Source organism: Alosa pseudoharengus, unplaced genomic scaffold (assembly GCF_046254945.1).
Source record: "Alosa pseudoharengus isolate Yale_2024_CS ecotype anadromous, Long Island Sound unplaced genomic scaffold, YU_APseudo_1.1 YU_APseudo_1.1_scf_18, whole genome shotgun sequence".
NCBI classification, from domain to species: domain Eukaryota; kingdom Metazoa; phylum Chordata; class Actinopteri; order Clupeiformes; family Clupeidae; genus Alosa; species Alosa pseudoharengus.
In genome coordinates, this window is record NW_027468650.1 from 23801649 (window position 1) to 23820650 (window position 19002).

Consider the following 19002-nt stretch of genomic DNA (forward strand, 5'->3'; position numbering starts at 1 on the left):
TTGTAGCTGCAGGCCCTTTGATCTGGAGCTCGTCCAAATGCTCACATTCCTCCTGCTGCTCCGTCAGTGAGATCCGAGCTACCAGCGCGCCAGGCCCAGCCCTCTGATCTGAACAGCCCACTGTAATAGGGAACAACAGCCAGAAGACAGGCAGGGAGAGGGAGTGAGAGAGAGAGAGAGAGGGCAGGGAGAGAATAGAGGGAGAGAGACAGAGAGAGGGGTAGAGGTGCAGAGAGAAAGTCAGGAAAAGCAGAGGACACAGAAGAAGAGAAAAAAAGAGGTAGACTTTGAGAGGAGAGAAAAAAAAGGAGAGGGAGTGCACAAACAGGGGTAGAGAGATAAACACACACAGGGACACACACACACAGAGAAAACTCTCCACCTCTTTGAGAGTCTCTCATTCGCTGTCAGTGGCCTCCCCTGTGGACTGAGAAGTGGGGACAGTGTGGGTGGGTGTGAGCCTCTGGAGAGATCACACAGCCAGACGCCAGCCACACACACTCAACTTTCTCTTACACACACACACACACACACAATCCCTTTGCTGTGATCAGCCACAGAATGGCCCTTTTCTTCCGTCGGGCCACTCGGTGAAGACCCGTCTCTCTCTGTGTGAAACAAGAGGATCCGCTGTGGCTGTGGCAGAGTTTGGTCTCACAGGGACTCCAGCACAGGAGTAGGGGCTGCCGTGCCTGCTTTACCGGAGTACTGACCGATACGTATCCCACACCCCAACCGCCGGGATGGGAGATGGACGAGGCGTGTGAGGGGATCCACGGCCAAACAGCGACGAGGCTCACACAGTCGACAGACAACACTCATCTGCTGGAGAGCTACCTGTGAACACAGAGGTGTGTGCGCTTGTGCGTGTTTGAGGACTTTGGGACACATGATGAAGGTGCCAGCGACCGAGTGGGTTGGGTTGACGTTGGTGGCCATCGCTGTGTGTGGATTGTACCACTTGGCGGAGGGGGGGTGCTCGGGGAAGTGCTGCCGGGGCACGGACCTCACCTGCACAACAACGGACTGGCGGATGGACCGCGTCTACGGGACGTGCTATTGTGACGAGGGCTGCCAAAGGACCAAGGACTGCTGCTTCGACTACACGAAAGAATGCCCAGGTGAGCATAAAAAAGTAACACGTGTTAGCCACTGTGCTCTGAACCCCCCGGGCTTGAGCAAATTTATTTGACATTTCTGCCCTTTTAAGGAATGTGTCGGAATGTGTCTGACTGACCGGTCATGCCATGCATGTTTGCACTTCAGCACTGTCAGTCCAAATCTTCATATTAAGCTAAATCTGTGCTTTGAGGAATGCACTCGGACCAAACAACTGCAAAGAGTTTAAATCTGTGCAAAGTCCCATGTTTGTAAGATGCAGATCCATGATCATCTTCAAAACTCTTCTCCATGAATCGATGAATGACTGACTGACTGGTCCACTTCAAAGAGAAGAAAAGCATAATGAACCATTTGAACCAATGAGATTAAATGAACTAAAAGGATGTTCAGAGAGCGAGAGAGAGAGAATAACTTGAAAGACTCTTAACTTAGCTCCCTCAGTTGAGCTCTTAATCATATTCCACACGTCTAGTTCTGGGCAACTGTACAAATGTTGTCAGGAAAGGAGGTGAAAAACAGCTCAGACACACCCTGTGAGTCAAGCATTCAGAAGTGTTATTAAATTTGACATGAAGATATCTGTTTTTCTGTTTATTAAATTAACTGGGTGGTTCAAACTCGTCAATTAAAGCCTTTGAGAAAATCAACAAAAAGCATTACTAAACACATGTCAAAGACAAGTCAACAATGTATTATGACTGTATCTAACCGTATGAAACCATGGCATCAGTCATTCAGACCAGATATATCTTCTTTGTTTAGGCCTTTGTGTAGATCTGGGTTGCACCTAGCCTAGCTTCTGCCGTCTACGTATTTCCTCTCAATTTGCCGAAGAGGAGCGTAGCAGAATGTAGTCAAGAGTATTGGTCACACCAGGGCCCAATCTGAATGTAGCCTCTGACCGAGGTATTGCACATCTGAGCAAAGGAAAAAGAAATAGAACCAAGCTCCTACCTCCACACACAGACATACAATCAGACAGATTGCAAGCTGTAGGCTAAGAGGACAAGCCTGTCAGTCACCTGTTCATGATTGCTATGTTAATAAACCTTGGGCCATGTCATGCAGTTATTAAATCAAACTCCCGGTCTGTGATGTGTATGCACGTGTGTACCTTGTGTCTGAGGGCAATTTTGGCCTGGTGTGTGTGTGTGTGTGTGTGTGTGTGTGTGTGTGTGTACGTGTGTACCTTGTGTCTGAGGGCAATTTTGGCCTGGTGTGTGTGTGTGTGTGTGTGTGTGTGTGTGCGTGCATGTGTGCGTGTGTGTGCGTGCGTGCGTGTGATCCCTGGCAGCTCAGCCGTGTGTGGTGAGCGAGTGGAGTTACTGGAGTGGCTGTGCCCAGGCGTGCCAGCGCTCGTTCCGTGTGCGGCGGCGCCACATCGAGAGGGAGCCCAGCAACAGTGGCGAGGCCTGTCCAGCCCTGGAGGAGCAGGCCGGCTGCATGGAATACCAGACCCACCAGGGCCAACACTGCGCTCAGACGCAAGGTACCCCACACACACACACACACAGGTCAGCACGCTCAGACACAAGTTAAACACACACATACTCACAGGCCCACCACGATACTCAAAGTCAAGGTACAGACACACACACACACACACACGGGTCAGCATGCTCAGACACAAGTTAAACACACACACACACACACACACATATGGCAGGGCCAGCACTGGTACGGTACACACACACCAGGGCCAACCCTGTTCATAGTTGCAAAGTACACACAAACACACACACACACACACATTATATGAGTAACATACATGACATCTCAGCAACACTGTAGTTTTACTGTGTGGTCAGACAGTGAACAAGCACAGGCACAGACAGACAGTTGCAAAATCAAACACAGCTGGATATTGCAATGAAGAGGCTGTTTGTAGCTACATAGCAATTAGCTTGAAGGGAGCCATTTAAGGAGTCATTTTGATTTGCTTATTTGGGTCAGTCTCTAATGTACAGCATCTAATGTATTTAGGACCTCACATTTCCACACATCTAACAGTCCAAACTCTGCAACAGGTCTGTTTATTATTTTGCATAGCAAAAATCTAAGAGGAAAAACACAGATAGCATCTAAGGCATTCAGGAGCTTTGCTTGCAACGACATGACTGTGATTGTGGAATGAGTGAGGGTACTGTTTCCATGCCAGGTCCTGCACTCATCACAACAGTGGAGTATGGGAAAGGACGGACAGGACACAACCTGTACGGGGACCCACAGGATTCTGGGTAGGAATGGTCAAAACCGATTAACACAGGGGTAACACACCCACAGATCATGTTTACACATTTCTATTAAAAAAAATCTGATTTAACATGACAATGCATGACCACAGAGCACATTCACCTATAAATTCAAAACTGGCTTTCAGAAATGAAAATCAACCGCATATATTGAGCACACATGGTACAATATCTGAGGCTAATATGACTAATATGCAACGGTGGATCACCTAGCGTGGAGACTGGAGCATTTAAGGCTAAGCTGCTTTAATTGATGTGTGACCGTTTTAATCAGTATGATTGCTTTAATCAGTGAGGGAACGTTAACACAGCTGAAGGGTCTCTGTATTGTGAGAGTCTGGGTAAACAACAGTGTTTCCTGAGCTCCCTTTGTTGCTCGGGCTGGCGTCTGAAATTCAAAGCGCCAGGCTTTGCTTAAGGCCCTACGCCACCAGATCCTTTTGAATAAAGGCTCACGTCTCTGACTTAAAAAAAAAAAAAAAAAGCTTGGACGGCTCCAACTCTAAAAGTCTTTACAAACAAGGCTAGCCTGGACTAGCTGAGACAGGTGAACTGAAAGGACCCCCCTGTATACCACCCCTCCACCTCCCCGCACCTCCCACCTCCCCCACAGGTTCTGCATGGAGTTTAAGATGGAGACCCTGTCGCCGCACTGCATGGTGGAGAACCGTCCGTACACACGCTGGATGCAGTACCTGAGGGAGGGCTTCACCGTGTGCGTGGCCTGCCAGCCCCCTGCCATGCGCAACGCCAGCCGCAGCTGCCAAGGAGACGGCAACTACGCCGACAGGTACCGACCCCCAACGACTGGGTCGCGTTAAGCTGGGCAAACAGTGTTTTAACCCAGATCCAGTCAGACCTGACTAACTTTGCAATGCACCAAATTCCAATCTGATTTGTTGTGTAGTTTGAGAAGACACACAATGCCTGATTAGAAGGCATAACAATCAGCATTCCTGTCCGATTGGATTTCTTGCATGTCTTTCTTGCAGTGTGAGCAGTCCAAACTTATCGTGTGAACACATCATTCGCGACCATCTGAAACATGAGCAACCATGTTGTATGCGACTGAAAAAAACAAAAAAAACAAACACAGTGTCTTCTCAACTTAAGGGTCACATAGAGCAGGGGTTCCCAAACTTTTCAACCCGCGACCCCCAAAATAACCGTGCCAGAGACTGGCGACCCCCATTATCCCTGGATGTGACTCAAAAAATAAAATAAAATGTGCGCACCGGCCATACGCACTAGGCTTATCCAAACACGGGCTTAACGACAACACAAAAGAACAGAGCAGCCTGTTATGATTTTACATATAGGAATTTACTATATGATAAAAGCAGAATACCTTAGTCAAAAAATAATATCCATGTAACATGAGTACACATTATTGCTGTTGTGCAAACTTAACTTTGAAACATTACTTTAATTTCCATTTTAACAGAAGAATATCTCATTCAGGGTAATATCCACAAACTGCGCAAATTTACATTTTGGCAACTATGTTTCAGCGTTAATCTCATCTAATGAGATGGATGCGCACTATGCGCAGAAAACAGCAAGTCCATTCTTGGTTTAATTGTGGAGACGGCCACAGATCATCCTTCACATTTAGACGCGATCTGTATTTGTTTTTAATATATGTCAGTGCAGAGAAAGTCTTTTCGCACAGGTATGTGGAGCCAAACGGCGTCAGTACGTCCATCGCGGCCTTGAATAGCTGTGGATATTCCCTCTCGACTGAAATCCAGAACTCAGCAAGCGTCTTGGAATTAAAATCTGTCTTTAAAGTGCGGTCAAGTGACAGCTTTTATTTTTCCCAAATGTATTTGATTTATGGAAATCATTTCGCGACCCCCCCCCCGGGGGGTCCCGACCCCCACTTTGGGAACCCATGACATAGAGTATGTGGGCAGAGACCAAACAGAAACCTGAGGCATCTCCCTGAGTTGCTGCCCAATGAAAAAGCGTCCCTCAAATAGAAGGCCACTTTCTGAGTCCCAGTGTTATTACTATATTGAAGAGTTACATTTATTCATTAGGTAGACGCTTTCTTCCAAAATAGCAAGTAAGAGTACAAGAGAGTTGTTAGCATCTTGCAACCAGAAGAACTTCATAAAATACTCTATGGGGCAATGATTTGAATGATGATCCAAGAAGTGGGTGAAACTTGGTACAATCATCTAATTTCAAATGTGTGGACAAGGCTCTTAAAAGATAGGACATGCAAGATAACGGTTAAGCTTGGTAATGTTACAACCACAGCAAACATACACTCGTCTGTGCGTCCTCGCTACAATTGCTCAAGTGTCAGTGTGAAAGAGCCAACAAGTGACCTTGAAACACAGGTCAAACCTGAGGAAGCGCTCACAGACTTGTCTTTGTACTGTGGTCACCAGGCAGGACCTCTTTCACCACACTGTGAGAATGACCTCTGCCCTCCACCTCAAGTCCAATGAAAGATTAATTTTTGTCTGACAATACATTTGTTCTTGTTATTATAGAGCATTTTCACAAGCTTTTCCTGTTCTGCTGACAGATCATTTCTCAATTATTTCAATGTAGTATTTCTAACACAACAGGGGAATTTAATTCGCAAAGATTACCAATAGAGCAAGAAAATAAGCTCAGATGAAAAAACAAAGCATTTAGCCTTATGCTCCAATGAAAAGGTGATAGATGTGTAAAGGTCTCAGTACTGATAGGAATACAGCCAAAAAGGTGCATCTACACACTAGGTGAGCCTGTATGAGCCGTATGAAGATGTGTAGTGTGTGTGTAGTGGATTATATGTTTGTTTTGTTTCCCAGGGATGAGGTGCTTCACTGGCAGGCCATGGGGAACCCTCGGTGCCGGGGGACCTGGAAGAAGGTGCAGAGGCTGCAGCACTGCTCGTGCCCCCATGTGCACAGCTTCGTATTCATCTGAGGGGAGGCACGCAGAGCACATGCACTCCTCATGCACAACAGCCTCCGCTTTGTTAACCCCAGATTGTTCACGTGCGTAACGTTGACATTTTTGGCCTCTGCTCAATTTCCCCTTTCCTCAGAAAATGTCCCCTTTCCAAATTCTGATAAACTTAATCTCTAATGACCTGTTAACATCTAAGCTTATGTCTTCACTCATCAGCAAAGCGATCACAAAGACGCCAGAATTAACTGTCTGCTGTGTGCATAGATGAGCACAACGCACAACCCACGTGCCAGATGTAATATTCACGATCAGCACCAGCACTGTACAATTAGCTCTTATGGTGCTTAAAAGACACAAATGCATGAATTGTAATTATAAGAAAATCAATTAAAGTGTTTGTTTTTAATATTGATTTTTGTCGTCATGTCTGATGTCTTTTGCATGAAGAGTGCCCTCTACTGGTCTTAAAAAGTATTTTTTTAAAAAGGTGTCAATGGAGCTTGCAAGGAGTCTATAACAGACATTCAATTCCATTTAAAACAAGCTATTGAACATGTTTATTAGCAACAATAATTAGTCAGGTCATGTGAGTTTATTTTACAGAGTTCTATTTTCTCATTATTACTGTATTTAACTTAAAACTGCTAATTGGCTGCAAGCATCTTCAATTAAATTGACTGCTACATATTCTTCTGGAAAATAAATAAATACCATTGTAATAGTTCTGTGAAAATGTCATAAAACATATTTTCATTTACAAGAAAAACAAAAACAAAAAAAAGGCATTTTTTTCCCATGACTGCTACTGCTTCTGCTGGTAGTCCACTAGACCAGTTCACGTTTCTTCAAGATCCGCCATCTGTCTTTGAGGTTGACGGAGGTGCGGTCACCAAAGTCGTACTCCTGCAGGATCTGCGACCACTTGCCCTCTCCGTATTGGCGCACTCCGGCTTTGAGAAATTTGTCCTCTCCGCTCGTCCACATCTGAGGAGAACCCAACTAGAGCTAGGCATTTGTGCAGACGTTTCCTTCTCGTTAGTTAGGAGCATGCACAGAGGTTTGACTTTCTTAACATGCACTTAGAGCAGTGTTTCCCAAACTTATTTTCTGGGGACCCACATTTTAAAAATGACAGACCGTCGCGACCCATTTCACTTCAGATCTAACATGCAGCCACCAATATTATTTTAAGCCACAGGTTCTCAAACTTTTCTATGAATTCTCAACTCTGAATAAATAAGTATAAGTAAGTATAAGTATATATACTCTTTTGATCCCGTGTGGGAAATTTGGTCTCTGCATTTATCCCAACCTGTGAATTAGTGAAACACACTCAGCACACAATGAACACACAGTGAGGTGAAGCAATAGACAAAGATAATGCGCCTTTACTGTAGCCTAGTAGAGTTTGTGAGGTGGAAAACGAAAGGAAATAATAGCATTTCATAGCATTTCAAATGTCCATTTAAATTGTAAAATTTAATGTAATGCACTGCATTTTAAATCCGAAATAATAAGGAATGTCAGGAGGCGTCCCACAGAAATGTTTCATTTTGCGAGCCCACGCTGTCCTCTCTGAGACGCGTTCGCCCCCCAGTTTCAGAGTTATTCTAAATGCAGAATTGCACAGAGGGCCGTGACTGTGGTAGTGAACAAACTAGATCCTAATAGAAAACTGTTAGCTTTCCTGGTATAAATGGTATAAGTTAGGCCTATTACACAAATAGGCGACCCAAATAAAATCTCCTGCGACCCACCCGTGGGTCACGACCCAGACTTTGGGAACCAGTGACTTAGAGGGTTTAGTAAGTTTGCTTATTTTAGTTTTAGCTAGTGTGGCGTATGGTATAACAGAACTTGTGGCTTATGAGGTATTTCCCTTTTTTGAACATGAAGGTATTCATCTTTTGCAGAGCTTTGTTTAAATATGAAATATTTTTAGTTTGGTTTATGTTGGGTGATCTTGGTGAGAATTTCCTCTTTTTTTTATTATTATAACTTTCTAATGTTGGGGACAGTTGTAACAGTGACCAAGGGCAGTTGTAACATGCCAGTTTAAAGGGGTAGAGTAACTCTTAACATGACAATGTCATAAATTATTCAAACCCAAATAGTGGTGGATAAAGATTTTTGTGTGTGGTAGTTTTTAATAGTAAGGCTCCTTAATATGGACCAAAAATCATATATTTTTTGGTGATACACATGATTCCATGACCAGTGCTGTACCTGTGCTTTGGACATTGAATACCTGAAAGTGGCTCAGGAGGCATCATGTTACCTTTTGGTGTACACATAACACTAATTGTTACTATTCAGTTTAACCTACAGCGGCACATTGAGTGGGAAAGTCAAACCAGGGGCTACACTCACCTTCCTGGTCCTCAGCATGGAGTTCTCCACGGACGGCGGTGATCTGTTTCGGGCAGACAGGCGGGTAACTTCTGTAGGAGTGACAGGTCAAACTTGTTATCAAAAACACTACTGCCACGGCACCTAGTACTGCAGATTATCTGATAGAGCTGCACTACCAAAAAGCAGCAGCGTCATGGTGTTTGTATTGCTCTGGTAGAGCGCAAATGCAGAAATACCAACATTTGCAGAATGAATGGCAAAAGTTAAGTTATAGCTGTATGGTCATGTAGGAAGTTTCCTACTAGAAATTTGTTCTCTGCATTTTACCCATCCGGGGGCACACACACTCAGAGCAATGAGCTCACTACGAATCTACACACCGAGAGCAGAGGGCAGCCCTTGATCCGGTGCCTGTGGAGCAGTTGGGTTAGGTGCCTTGCTCAAGGACACCGCATCCATGGATGTGGATGTGGGAGAGCGCTGTTCAATCACTCCCCCCACCCACATTTTTCCTTCCAGTCAGAGATCGAACTGGCCACCCTTCGGTCACAAGTCCGATTCCCTAACCAGTAGGCCACGGATGCCACAGCCGACTCGAAAATGATACGTGAAGACCAAGTTATATTCTTGACAATAGTAACTACTGTATATAAAGCACTTTGAAAACACAAAATACAATAGTAATACAAACAAAAATAAAACAACTTACTTAATTTGGACTCTTTGAAGTTCTTTGCAGGCTTCTTGGCAGATTCAGGATTCCAAGGCTGAGTGTGTTTCCCAAGCAGTCTCTTCTTATGTCTATCCAAGACACACACAGACATTATGGTATAAAACACATCTGTATTCTTTACACATACCAGACAGATGAGGCATAGAGCTGAGGACTCACCTATTGAGCGTCGAGTGCAACACAAGCTCCTCGTCGCTGTTTGGGAGCAAGTTCGATACCGAGAATTAAGAAATGTCTTGTTCAGAGATTTTCAAGATTCTCTAGCTAGTTTGATGTGGTGTCAGACTGGTCAAGGAATGCCTTGATTGACTATTTCTGATGGCAATGGAAAATCAATTCACTTCAAAACGAGGCAAACTATGGCCAGAGCTTAATGAGCAACACTACAAAAACGTCAGATAGGTCATACTTCTCTATAGTCTCTCCTCCATTCTCCTGCAACGTCTCTATAGTCTCTCCATCATTCTCCTCCAACAGCTTCTGGAACTGGGCCCCTGACTTGTCTTTCTCCTGTCTGGCATGAACCACCTTAGAGGCTGCCTAATACATAATAATCAAACAAACAAACAAACAAACACACACACCACCATCAACAACAACAACAAAACAAACATACAAACCAAAATCACCATGACAAAATATAGTTTCCTGAAAGAGCTATCTGGACATAGCCTTTAATATTAGAAGGGGAATGTACCTTAGGGTAGGGGAATGTACCTTCAGATCCTTCAGACTTTTTTTTCGGTTTTTAATTCAGTCTGGGTTATGGAACCGGGTTATAAGAACTTATATTAAAAAAACACTTTACATACCTGCAGAAGAAAGCTTGATGGGTTTTCTTCAAGGAAAGAGTCTAGGAACGCTTGTATTTGGTCCAACAGGCGGGTGAAACTGAAGCTGGTGAGGTACGCGTCATAGGTGTTCTTGGCACTTACTATTGAGGCCAGTTTCATTTGTAATTTCTACAAACAGATGTGAGGCAAAAGAGAGCAAGATTTAGCTGTGAACGACTTGTCCTCCTAGCCCACTGTACAGCCGAGATGAGAGCTCATAAACAAAACACTACTATCCATAGATATAAAACCTAAATATATCTATGCTACTACCAACCTGTGGAAGGTCACATTCTCGTTCGAACCACTGTAGGGCATCCTTGGCCATTGACGGCATTCCTTTCTCCAAACACACGCTGACCGACTACAAGGGAAACACAACACAACAAAAGAGTAGAGTGAAATTAAGGTAATATTGGGATGAATGAATGTGGCTAACAGTATTCGGCTAGTTGCAGGGTTCAAACCTGAATGAAAAGCAGACGTTTGACTGTTTGGTGAAGGTTTGCATCTGCCACAACTTTGTCCATAGCATTCCAAACTACAACAGCTGACATCAGTGGTTTGACTTCCTTTTCCTGGGTGTACTGGACATCTGAGAACCAAATCCAGCACAGACACACACAGGTTCACAAGTGCACACACAGAACACAAGGCAACGTCGTTGCGTAAAGGTAGTAGTAGGCTAGTCGTATTCTTTCACACAGACATATGGGCATTTGTGGATATTTGTCGATGTTTGTGGACAGTTACAGGTATGCCATGTTTTTAGGGAGGTGCAAACAAAAGCTGCATCGCCACTGAGATTAAATAGATAGATAGATAGATAGATAGAGATACTTTATTGATCCCCAAGGGGAAATTCAAGGTCCCAGTAGTTTAAGACATCACACACTACAACATACACTACAACATAAACAGGATGATTATATATATATATATATATATATATATATATATATATATAAATATAAAACATAGAAAGGAGCTGGCTCAAGGATTAGGTATTTTGCCGTGTTTAGCTGTATAATGAAAGCACAGTTTTTTTTTAAATAGCTATCCAGTCTTCTGGCCACATTGCTATCATTTTGGTAACTATAACGATATAACGAGCCATTTTTATTTATTTATTTATATTTTTTCCAACATTTATCACCCAGAGGTATACAAGCCGAAGCTCTAAGAAAAGAACCACAGACAAAAACAGAAATTCAGACACAGACAAAAAAAAAAAAAAGGAGAGTACAGAGAAAAGTGTGTGTGCTTGTGCATGAGTGTGTGTGTGTGTGTGTGTGTGTGTGTGTGTGTGTGTGTGTGTGTGTGTATGTGTGTGTCTGTGTGCGCAGTGTATGTGCATGTATGAAATGCATCATGTGTACATTATCTGACCCCCTTCCATGCTTTCAGAGCACCAAGTTGTCACCTTATCTACATACCACAAATATTCTGCTTTCCACCTTTCCAGACTACCATTTCTCCATTTCCAATACTTTGTTTATTGTATTATACCACAAGTGTAGTTCTGGTGTTTTAGGTTGCCTCCATAACCTCGTCACCTGCTTCAGAGCGGTCAAGCGCAATATATGAAAAACCTTTCGCTCCTTAGCCTTTATCTTATGTTGTGTATGCCCAGCCAATTTTCGAATGCGAGGGATTCCTTAATGTCCAGAATGTTTTTAGTGGCTTTCTCTACCCCTACCCAGAAAGACTTTATTTGGGCAAGTTAAAAATATGTGTGTGTGGTTTGCTTTTACTTCTCCGCAACCTCTCCAGCAGCCAGACCCTGTTGCAGGAGAGCACTTACTCATTATGTTCGGTGTAATAAAAAATCTTTTGCTTATTTTCCAAGCGTATTCTTTCCAATATTTTGAATGTGTAGTTTTAAAATTTTCCTTCAGAAAGTCACTCCAGGCCGTCTCCGAGATATTTATGGATAACTCATTTTACCATTTTTCTTTTGCATTGTTTTTTATAATTGTTAATTTTTGTACTATCTTGTATATATTTGAAAGTTTTATCCTACCTTTGTCTCGATTTTCTGCCAAATATTGTAATAGATATATATATATAACGATAACGATATAATCGATATGACGAGCTATTTGACGTCTTCAGAACACTAAACATATCGGAGGTGCCTAATGTTGAGTTACTCCAGTCTAGATTTTTTGATGTTAATCACTCCAAAGTAGGGGGCCAGTTTCGAAGTTAACTGATGGTCAAATCAACCAAAACTCCCATGTTTGCGCCTCCAAGTGGACTGTGCTATGTGGAAGAATACTACCAGAGATACTACATTAATCTTAATCTTTGGTTACCATTTAACAACAAATTACCTAAATTTTTGGCGTCCATGACCCTCGCAAGGAAACCACAGACCAACTTCTTTTTCATCTGATTGTCCTCCAATTGAAGCCCATCGATCAAAGCTGCGGATAAGATGTAACGTTAACGTTAAACATAATCTCAAAGTTGGACGCATCAACAGAGAGGTTATAACGTTGTGCGCTCTTTTAACAGGGACATCATCTGTTAGCTTGGTTAACGTTGCTTCACAAAAACTGACTTAGCTCAATTTAACTTACCTTCGAATGACCGTACAGCTCTCATGAACTCAGCGGAATTCTTCTCTTTGAAATGATGAGTTATGGAGAGAAACAAATAGTCAATAATCCATGATTTAACTGTGCAGTCAACGTCTGAAAAAGAAGCATTTTCATCGGTTGTACTTGTTATTGTAACTATGCTCGGAGACGCTTCCTTCCCGTTCATTTTATATAACATTACATTTACGTTACACTTCAAAGTTGATCAACAACTTCAGGCTAAATGTTTTGATAATATTCGCGCGCTTTCGTTTGTGCTGCTGAATGAAAGGCCGTTTCCCTACATCGACACCTAGTGGTAAGGAGTGGAGTTACAATTATGTATGCTAATCAGGAAGGACGTGTAAAAAATTCAGTGTAGCCTACTTTGATATTTCTAGACATTATCTGATATTACATCATATTCAACTCGTTCAGTTTGTTAATTAGTTGCACTTGTTCCTATCTATGTCTATGATTTAACCTGTCTCCGCTAATACAGATTTGACATATTGACCCTAAATTAGTCAGATAGGGCAGGCTACCCAATTTTAACAGCACACGACAGTGACCTCAAGGATTACAAACATGTAACTGACAATTTTATTCAATTTGATGCTACAGTAATCCTCTAGTTTTAGTTTCTGAGTTTTGTGAAAATATGAACTTGACACTGTAGGCTACATTTTAGACAACATTCTGAGGCCTACTGCTGATTAGGGGAATTTTGATCAGGAAACCATTAGCCTAGTTGGCACTTGGCACAGATATACAATGTCTCTTTCCACACAAACTCTCGAACCTCAACACCATTTCCCATGTGCGGAACCCTGAAGAGGTCATTGCAAGATATTTTTTGGTGTAGGCTATATCCAGAAAATGTGTGCTCATATTACTACATTGTGTGCTCATTTTACTAAATTGTGCACACATTTTACTAAATAATGCGCTCATTTTACTAAATTGCACTCTCATATAAATTTGTGTGCACACGATTTAGTAAATGTTGCACACAATATAGTAAAATGTGTGCACAATTGACTTACGGAAGCGTATTGCTGCCACACTAAAAGAAATAAAAAGGCTCAGTATTATGTAATTACGTGAAACGTTTCTTGTTATAACAATATCTTTTTCACGTTTTAACAAGATATGTATCACGTTATTACATGAAATTATCACGTTATTTCATGATAATGATATTTTCACGTTATAACATGAAAATATCATGTTATTTCAAGATATGATTTTTTCACGTTTTTACAAGATATTTATCACGTTTTTACATGAAATTATCACATTATTTCAAAATAACGAAACTAAACGAAACAAGGCCACGAGAGCTCATGGCTTGCATAAATGATAACTAGTGTCTATGAACTTGCACCCTGACTGCTATTACAGTGCTGCTTGATGAGTGTTTGTTTTTGTGCATGTGTGTGTGTGTAGGCTGTGTGTGTGGTCAATTCCCAGCTGACTGAGGAGCAGCGAAGAGGGATGTGTGTGTATCGGCAGAGAGCCTACTGAAAAGGAGGCCGATAGAGAGGTTCTATGCAGGATAGCCTGCTCACACCATAGACTGTATATATATGGCTCACACAGCCTGATAGTTCTGCTTTATCTTCTTATCAACACAATAAATAAAACTTTCGCTAACTTGACGCAAGAGGGAGAAAGGGCTTTGATAAATATGCAAATCTTCACGCAATGTGGGTGAATGTATAGACCGCTCTGGCTCGGTAGCCTGCATGTCATGTCATTTCTAAGGCTGTGGGGAAGGGTGAAAATATCAGTATCATATCAGTATCATGAAATAACGTGATAATTTCATGTAATAACGTGATAAATATCTTGTTAAAACGTAAAAATATCATATCTTGAAATAACATGATATTTTCACGTTATAACGTGAAAATATCAGTATCATGAAATAACGTGATAATTTCATGTAATAACGTGATAAATATCTTGTTAAAACATGAAAAAGATATTGTTATAACAAGAAACTTTTCACGTAATTACATAATACTGAGCCATTTTATTTCTTTTAGTGTGGTAGCAATAAGCTTCCGTATTGACTAACTTGAGCAACAGTCTAATAAAATGAGACCACAACTTAGTAAAACGGGCACATAATATTCAAAATTGTGCACCCAATCTAGTAAAATGAGACCACAATTGAGTAAAATGAGCCCACAATTTACTAAAATGAGCGCACATTCTCTCAATATACACAAATATCTTCCAATGCTCCGTACCAATGTATACTAGCCTGATCTTTATTACAGTGCATGAAAATGCACTGTACTGTTATCACTTGGCTTCTTCTTGTTATTCCTCCAACCAGTTTTTCTGCGTCTTAATTCAGCTTGAACTGTTAACGTAGAGGTAACGCAAACGTTGTTGTGCAGGTCTTCTAAAGGACTGGTGTGCAATGTATTTTTCATTTTTGTAAACTTTATACTTTTTGAGATATTAACAAAAAACAAGCTTATTTTTCCCCATAGACTTTGCATTAGCATTATGAGATCATAAAGGACCAATTAAACTGATTTAGCCTACAACTGTATCAACTGCCAGCTGCTCAACTAGGTGCCCACAAAGAGCCAATTAAACTGATTTGCACCTGTATCAATTGCCATCTGCTCAACTTGGCTAGCTCTCTGCATCTCTCTCCATTCCATGAGTACCTGGCTGCAGACCTAATGGGTGGAGCTCCACTCCAGAACGGAAATACGTCACCTCTACAGTCTTTCACGCTTAAAAAATGAAGGAGCTACGTGGAGGACAACAACATTGAATCACTTAATTTTTGGGTTCATACAAACCCTTGTACCAAAAAACCTTGTGTGTCAAGGCATTCTTGAGATATAACACTCATGTTTTTGACCTTGACATTTGACCTTTGACCTCCAACATCAATTCACTTCATCTTTAAGTCCATACAAACACTCATACCAAATTTCAGGCATGTATGTCAAGGCATTCTTGATATATCGCATTCAGAGTATTCATGGACTTGACCTTTGACCTCCAACATCAACTCACTTAATGTTTGAGTCCATACAAACACTTTGACCAAATTTGAAGCATATGCATCAAGCCATTCTGGAGATATAATGCGCAAAGCATTAGATATGGCTGTGACTTTTATTTTGACACACGGGAAACACTTAAACAGGATATGTAGTTCAGGGAGAGCCAGATTGTATGCTAAGAAGATGAGACAGTTGGATTCACAGGTGACACCTGTGCCAGTGTTCCGATTAGCCCGAGAACTACTCTGGGAGCTTAACGAGCGCAGCTGGCTTTAGGCCATTATGACATCACAGCCTCCATTCAAGTCTATGAGGGAAAAATTAGCTTTTTAACAGTTTTAATCCTCTATTTCTCAAAAAGTATAAACTTTTAAAACAATCTGAAATAATAACTCTCTTGTCCTACTCCATACCTACACAACGGTTATTTCAACATGTCTGTACGTTAAGCGGTTAGAGTCACATTCATTTTGAAAAGGTAAAAAAAAAGGTTATAAGAAGAAGAAGCCAGGAGATTTCAAGATAGTGGATTTCCTCCACTATAATAAAGGAGTTAAAAGATTTACCCCAACGTCTGTTTTATTCCATGTCAGTAAGTCAGGAGGCTATAGCTGTAGTCTTACTCGCTGGCTGCTAATGTAGCTAGCTCTAATAGGTGACTTACCAGCCAATTTTAAAAAACCAGTAGGCTTACTTTATGGTTTTCTTTTCTTCCTAACCCTCATTTTGTCGATGTTCACATGGAAAAACACAGTCTATCAATAACTTTTAAATGATCTACTTTTAAACTATCAACATACATTAAACTATGTGTATCAACATTCATTCAACCGTCTGTCTATCAACATTCATTAAATTATCTGTCTATCAACAACCTTTAAACTATCTACATTCAACTTTACAATGTCTGCTTTTAAACTATCAACTTTCATTAAACTATGCAACCACCATGTGTATAGCAACACTAGTAACCATCTCTGCATTATCTGTTTTAACTTGATACATGATATTTTCCATCACAATTTTTGCATTTCCCTGCACTGGTGCATTGTTTACATTTCTAGTTTATATTACTTACCATTCCTTTAAGATTTATGCAATACACTTGCTGAAAGAAGATAAATGGATACTGGATTGAAATAGAAGAAGACAGGAAGCTCAGCAAACTGACATGAGTTATATACACTTTTATTTTTCATCCTGCATATGCTAGACTTATGGGGGAACAATGCTGTTTATCTTACAGAAATGTTGACATACATGTACCATAACAAAGTGTTCAGTGGTCACACAATTGTACAGATTACTACATGCATACAAATGCTGATATGCGCAAAGTTGTCTAATGATACCTAGTTACATGATAAAACCTTTTTAAAACCAAAAACAAGTCAAAAAACAAACAAACAAACTCCCAAAACAGGCAGAAGACGACAGGAGGATGCAATGATGCAGTTATGCCATGGAAAGGCTGGCTGTGATGACAGGTGGAGGGACACAAACATGGTGAAACGATAGCCTTTCTTTCAAAGAAAATAAAATCGCACACACTCGTCCTGACAACATAAGGTATCACAGGTGATAGTGTGATGAGAGAGAGAGAGAGAGAGAGAGAGAGAGAGAGACATGCTTTACAGTCCATTTTGCGCTGTTAGCTCACAGAGTTAATTTCAGCGTCCACTCAGTAACCATCTTGAAAGAAAGCCATCCAGAACCAAATCACCGATTGGTCAACTATTCCCCATAATTTTAATGAGAGATGTTTCTATATTCACATGGAGATGTTAGATACAAATGAAAAAATAGAGAGTGAAACAAACTTGAAAACTTAAATATGTAGTATTAGAGTTTCAAAAGAAAAAACATCATACCTTACTTAGGGACAAGTGATAAATAAATAGACAAGCATAAAAACAAACACATAAATAACTCTATTGGTGCGATTGTGAGTCCACTGTTCCTACATTTGTCCTCACATTTGGACGAATATCAAAACATAAAAGCACACAGAGACATCCAGGTTGTTTGTCTCTGTTTTCAATTCCATTAACACAAACACTGTAGACATGTATGTTGGTGGAAAAGACAAAAAATCAACCACCTGTGTAGAATTTGAAAATGCTGTGTGTGTGCAAAAGATGGTTTCCCCTCAGGAAAGAGTCCACACCAAATATCATCTCAAATTTTGAACAACCGTGGCTGTTTGATTGTGTAGAATACTAAATAGAAGAAAATCATTCCTCCCCATTCATGGAAAGACTTTGATCAGTGCTCTTGTGTCTTGTATTATTCTATGACCAGACCACCCCGCCCTTTTGGGCTGTTTGCTCACTATTGACAAGCATGACAAATCAGTGACCTATGGCGCCACCAATTGGTGAAACCTGTTTTAAGATGACTGCACTCCCTTTCTTACTTACTTATCTGTCCAATGTGCAAAAAAACAAATGAGGACAGTGGTCCTCTTCATGTGTGGTGTTGTGTAGTTCTCCGTTCACAGTCTTTAGATTGAGACGCGGATATGGATGGAGTAAAGAGGAGCTACGTTTGTGATGCTGCTCCATTGATATCCAAGACATCAATGTGTATTTGACAACATAAAAAAGAACAAAGAAAGAGTCGGTGCTACCTGAAAATGATGAAAGGAAAAAAAAGAATTCTACCCTATCAGAACATTAATATTATAGAAAACCTGAGAACTCAATTATATTACTTGTATCTATTACATAAAGACCTGATTTTTCTCCTATAAAAATTAGAATTTTCTGTACAGTGCTATATGAACAAAGCCAAATGACTTGTAGCCTTCTCATAAAGGACATTTTATGAAAAAGGCATGTGTCATTTCAACCACCACATGGCAGGAAATTGTGGTCATGCTTGATTTTGGTTTAGAAAAAATAGAATCATTGTCAACATTGATTCACAAAACAAAAATACTTACTTTGTGTGAGGCCATTTAAATAATTAAAATTAAATTATCTGTAGATTCGTATCAGATTTTAACTTAAAGCCTTTCCTTGTAGAGAATTATAAAAGGCCCTCTTGGTCAGATTAATACTAACTTTCAAAGTAATGAGGACTGACATTGTGTACATTATAATCACGACTGTCAGCCACACATACCTTCAGGAAAAAAACCTTTAATTTGAAGTTCATATTTTGAGTGGTAAC

The 19002-nt window shown here is 41.0% G+C and overlaps 2 protein-coding genes across 3 annotated transcripts; one reads left to right on the forward strand and one right to left on the reverse strand.

Annotated features, from left to right (window-relative positions):
- Positions 1-254: 254 nt before the first annotated feature.
- Positions 255-6699, forward strand: sbspon (somatomedin B and thrombospondin type 1 domain containing). The gene is made up of 5 exons (XM_076290660.1): positions 255-1121; positions 2417-2611; positions 3281-3359; positions 3988-4164; positions 6185-6699. Exons 1-5 carry the CDS (start codon positions 890-892, stop codon positions 6300-6302), a joined length of 801 nt encoding a protein of 266 aa, XP_076146775.1. The 5' UTR covers positions 255-889; the 3' UTR covers positions 6303-6699.
- A 121-nt stretch (positions 6700-6820) lies between these two features.
- terf1 (telomeric repeat binding factor (NIMA-interacting) 1) lies at positions 6821-13055 on the reverse strand. 2 transcript variants are annotated; one of them, XM_076290658.1, is made up of 10 exons: positions 12791-13055; positions 12542-12634; positions 10673-10800; positions 10483-10569; positions 10185-10334; positions 9782-9912; positions 9532-9567; positions 9349-9440; positions 8658-8728; positions 6821-7271 (listed from the first exon to the last, which is right to left on the reverse strand). In XM_076290658.1, exons 1-10 carry the CDS (start codon positions 12987-12989, stop codon positions 7113-7115), a joined length of 1146 nt encoding a protein of 381 aa, XP_076146773.1. In that variant the 5' UTR covers positions 12990-13055; the 3' UTR covers positions 6821-7112. The 2 variants fall into 2 exon arrangements, with proteins under 2 accessions (XP_076146773.1, XP_076146774.1); XM_076290659.1 differs by having other exon boundaries at positions 7212-7292.
- Between the last annotated feature and the right edge of the window lie 5947 nt (positions 13056-19002).

Bases quoted from the DNA above. Each gene is read 5' to 3' on its own strand.
- terf1 (XM_076290658.1), bottom strand. From the start codon at position 12,989: ATGTTATATAAAATGAACGGGAAGGAAGCGTCTCCGAGCATAGTTACA. The intron at 12,635-12,790 runs GTAAGTTAAATT...TCTTATCCGCAG, and splicing joins AGCTGTACGGTCATTCGAAG to CTTTGATCGATGGGCTTCAA. The intron at 9,568-9,781 runs GTATGACCTATC...GCTCCCAAACAG, and splicing joins GGAGGAGAGACTATAGAGAA to CGACGAGGAGCTTGTGTTGC.
- sbspon (XM_076290660.1), top strand. From the start codon at position 890: ATGATGAAGGTGCCAGCGACCGAGTGGGTTGGGTTGACGTTGGTGGCC. The intron at 1,122-2,416 runs GTGAGCATAAAA...GATCCCTGGCAG, and splicing joins CTACACGAAAGAATGCCCAG to CTCAGCCGTGTGTGGTGAGC. The intron at 4,165-6,184 runs GTACCGACCCCC...TTTGTTTCCCAG, and splicing joins GACGGCAACTACGCCGACAG to GGATGAGGTGCTTCACTGGC.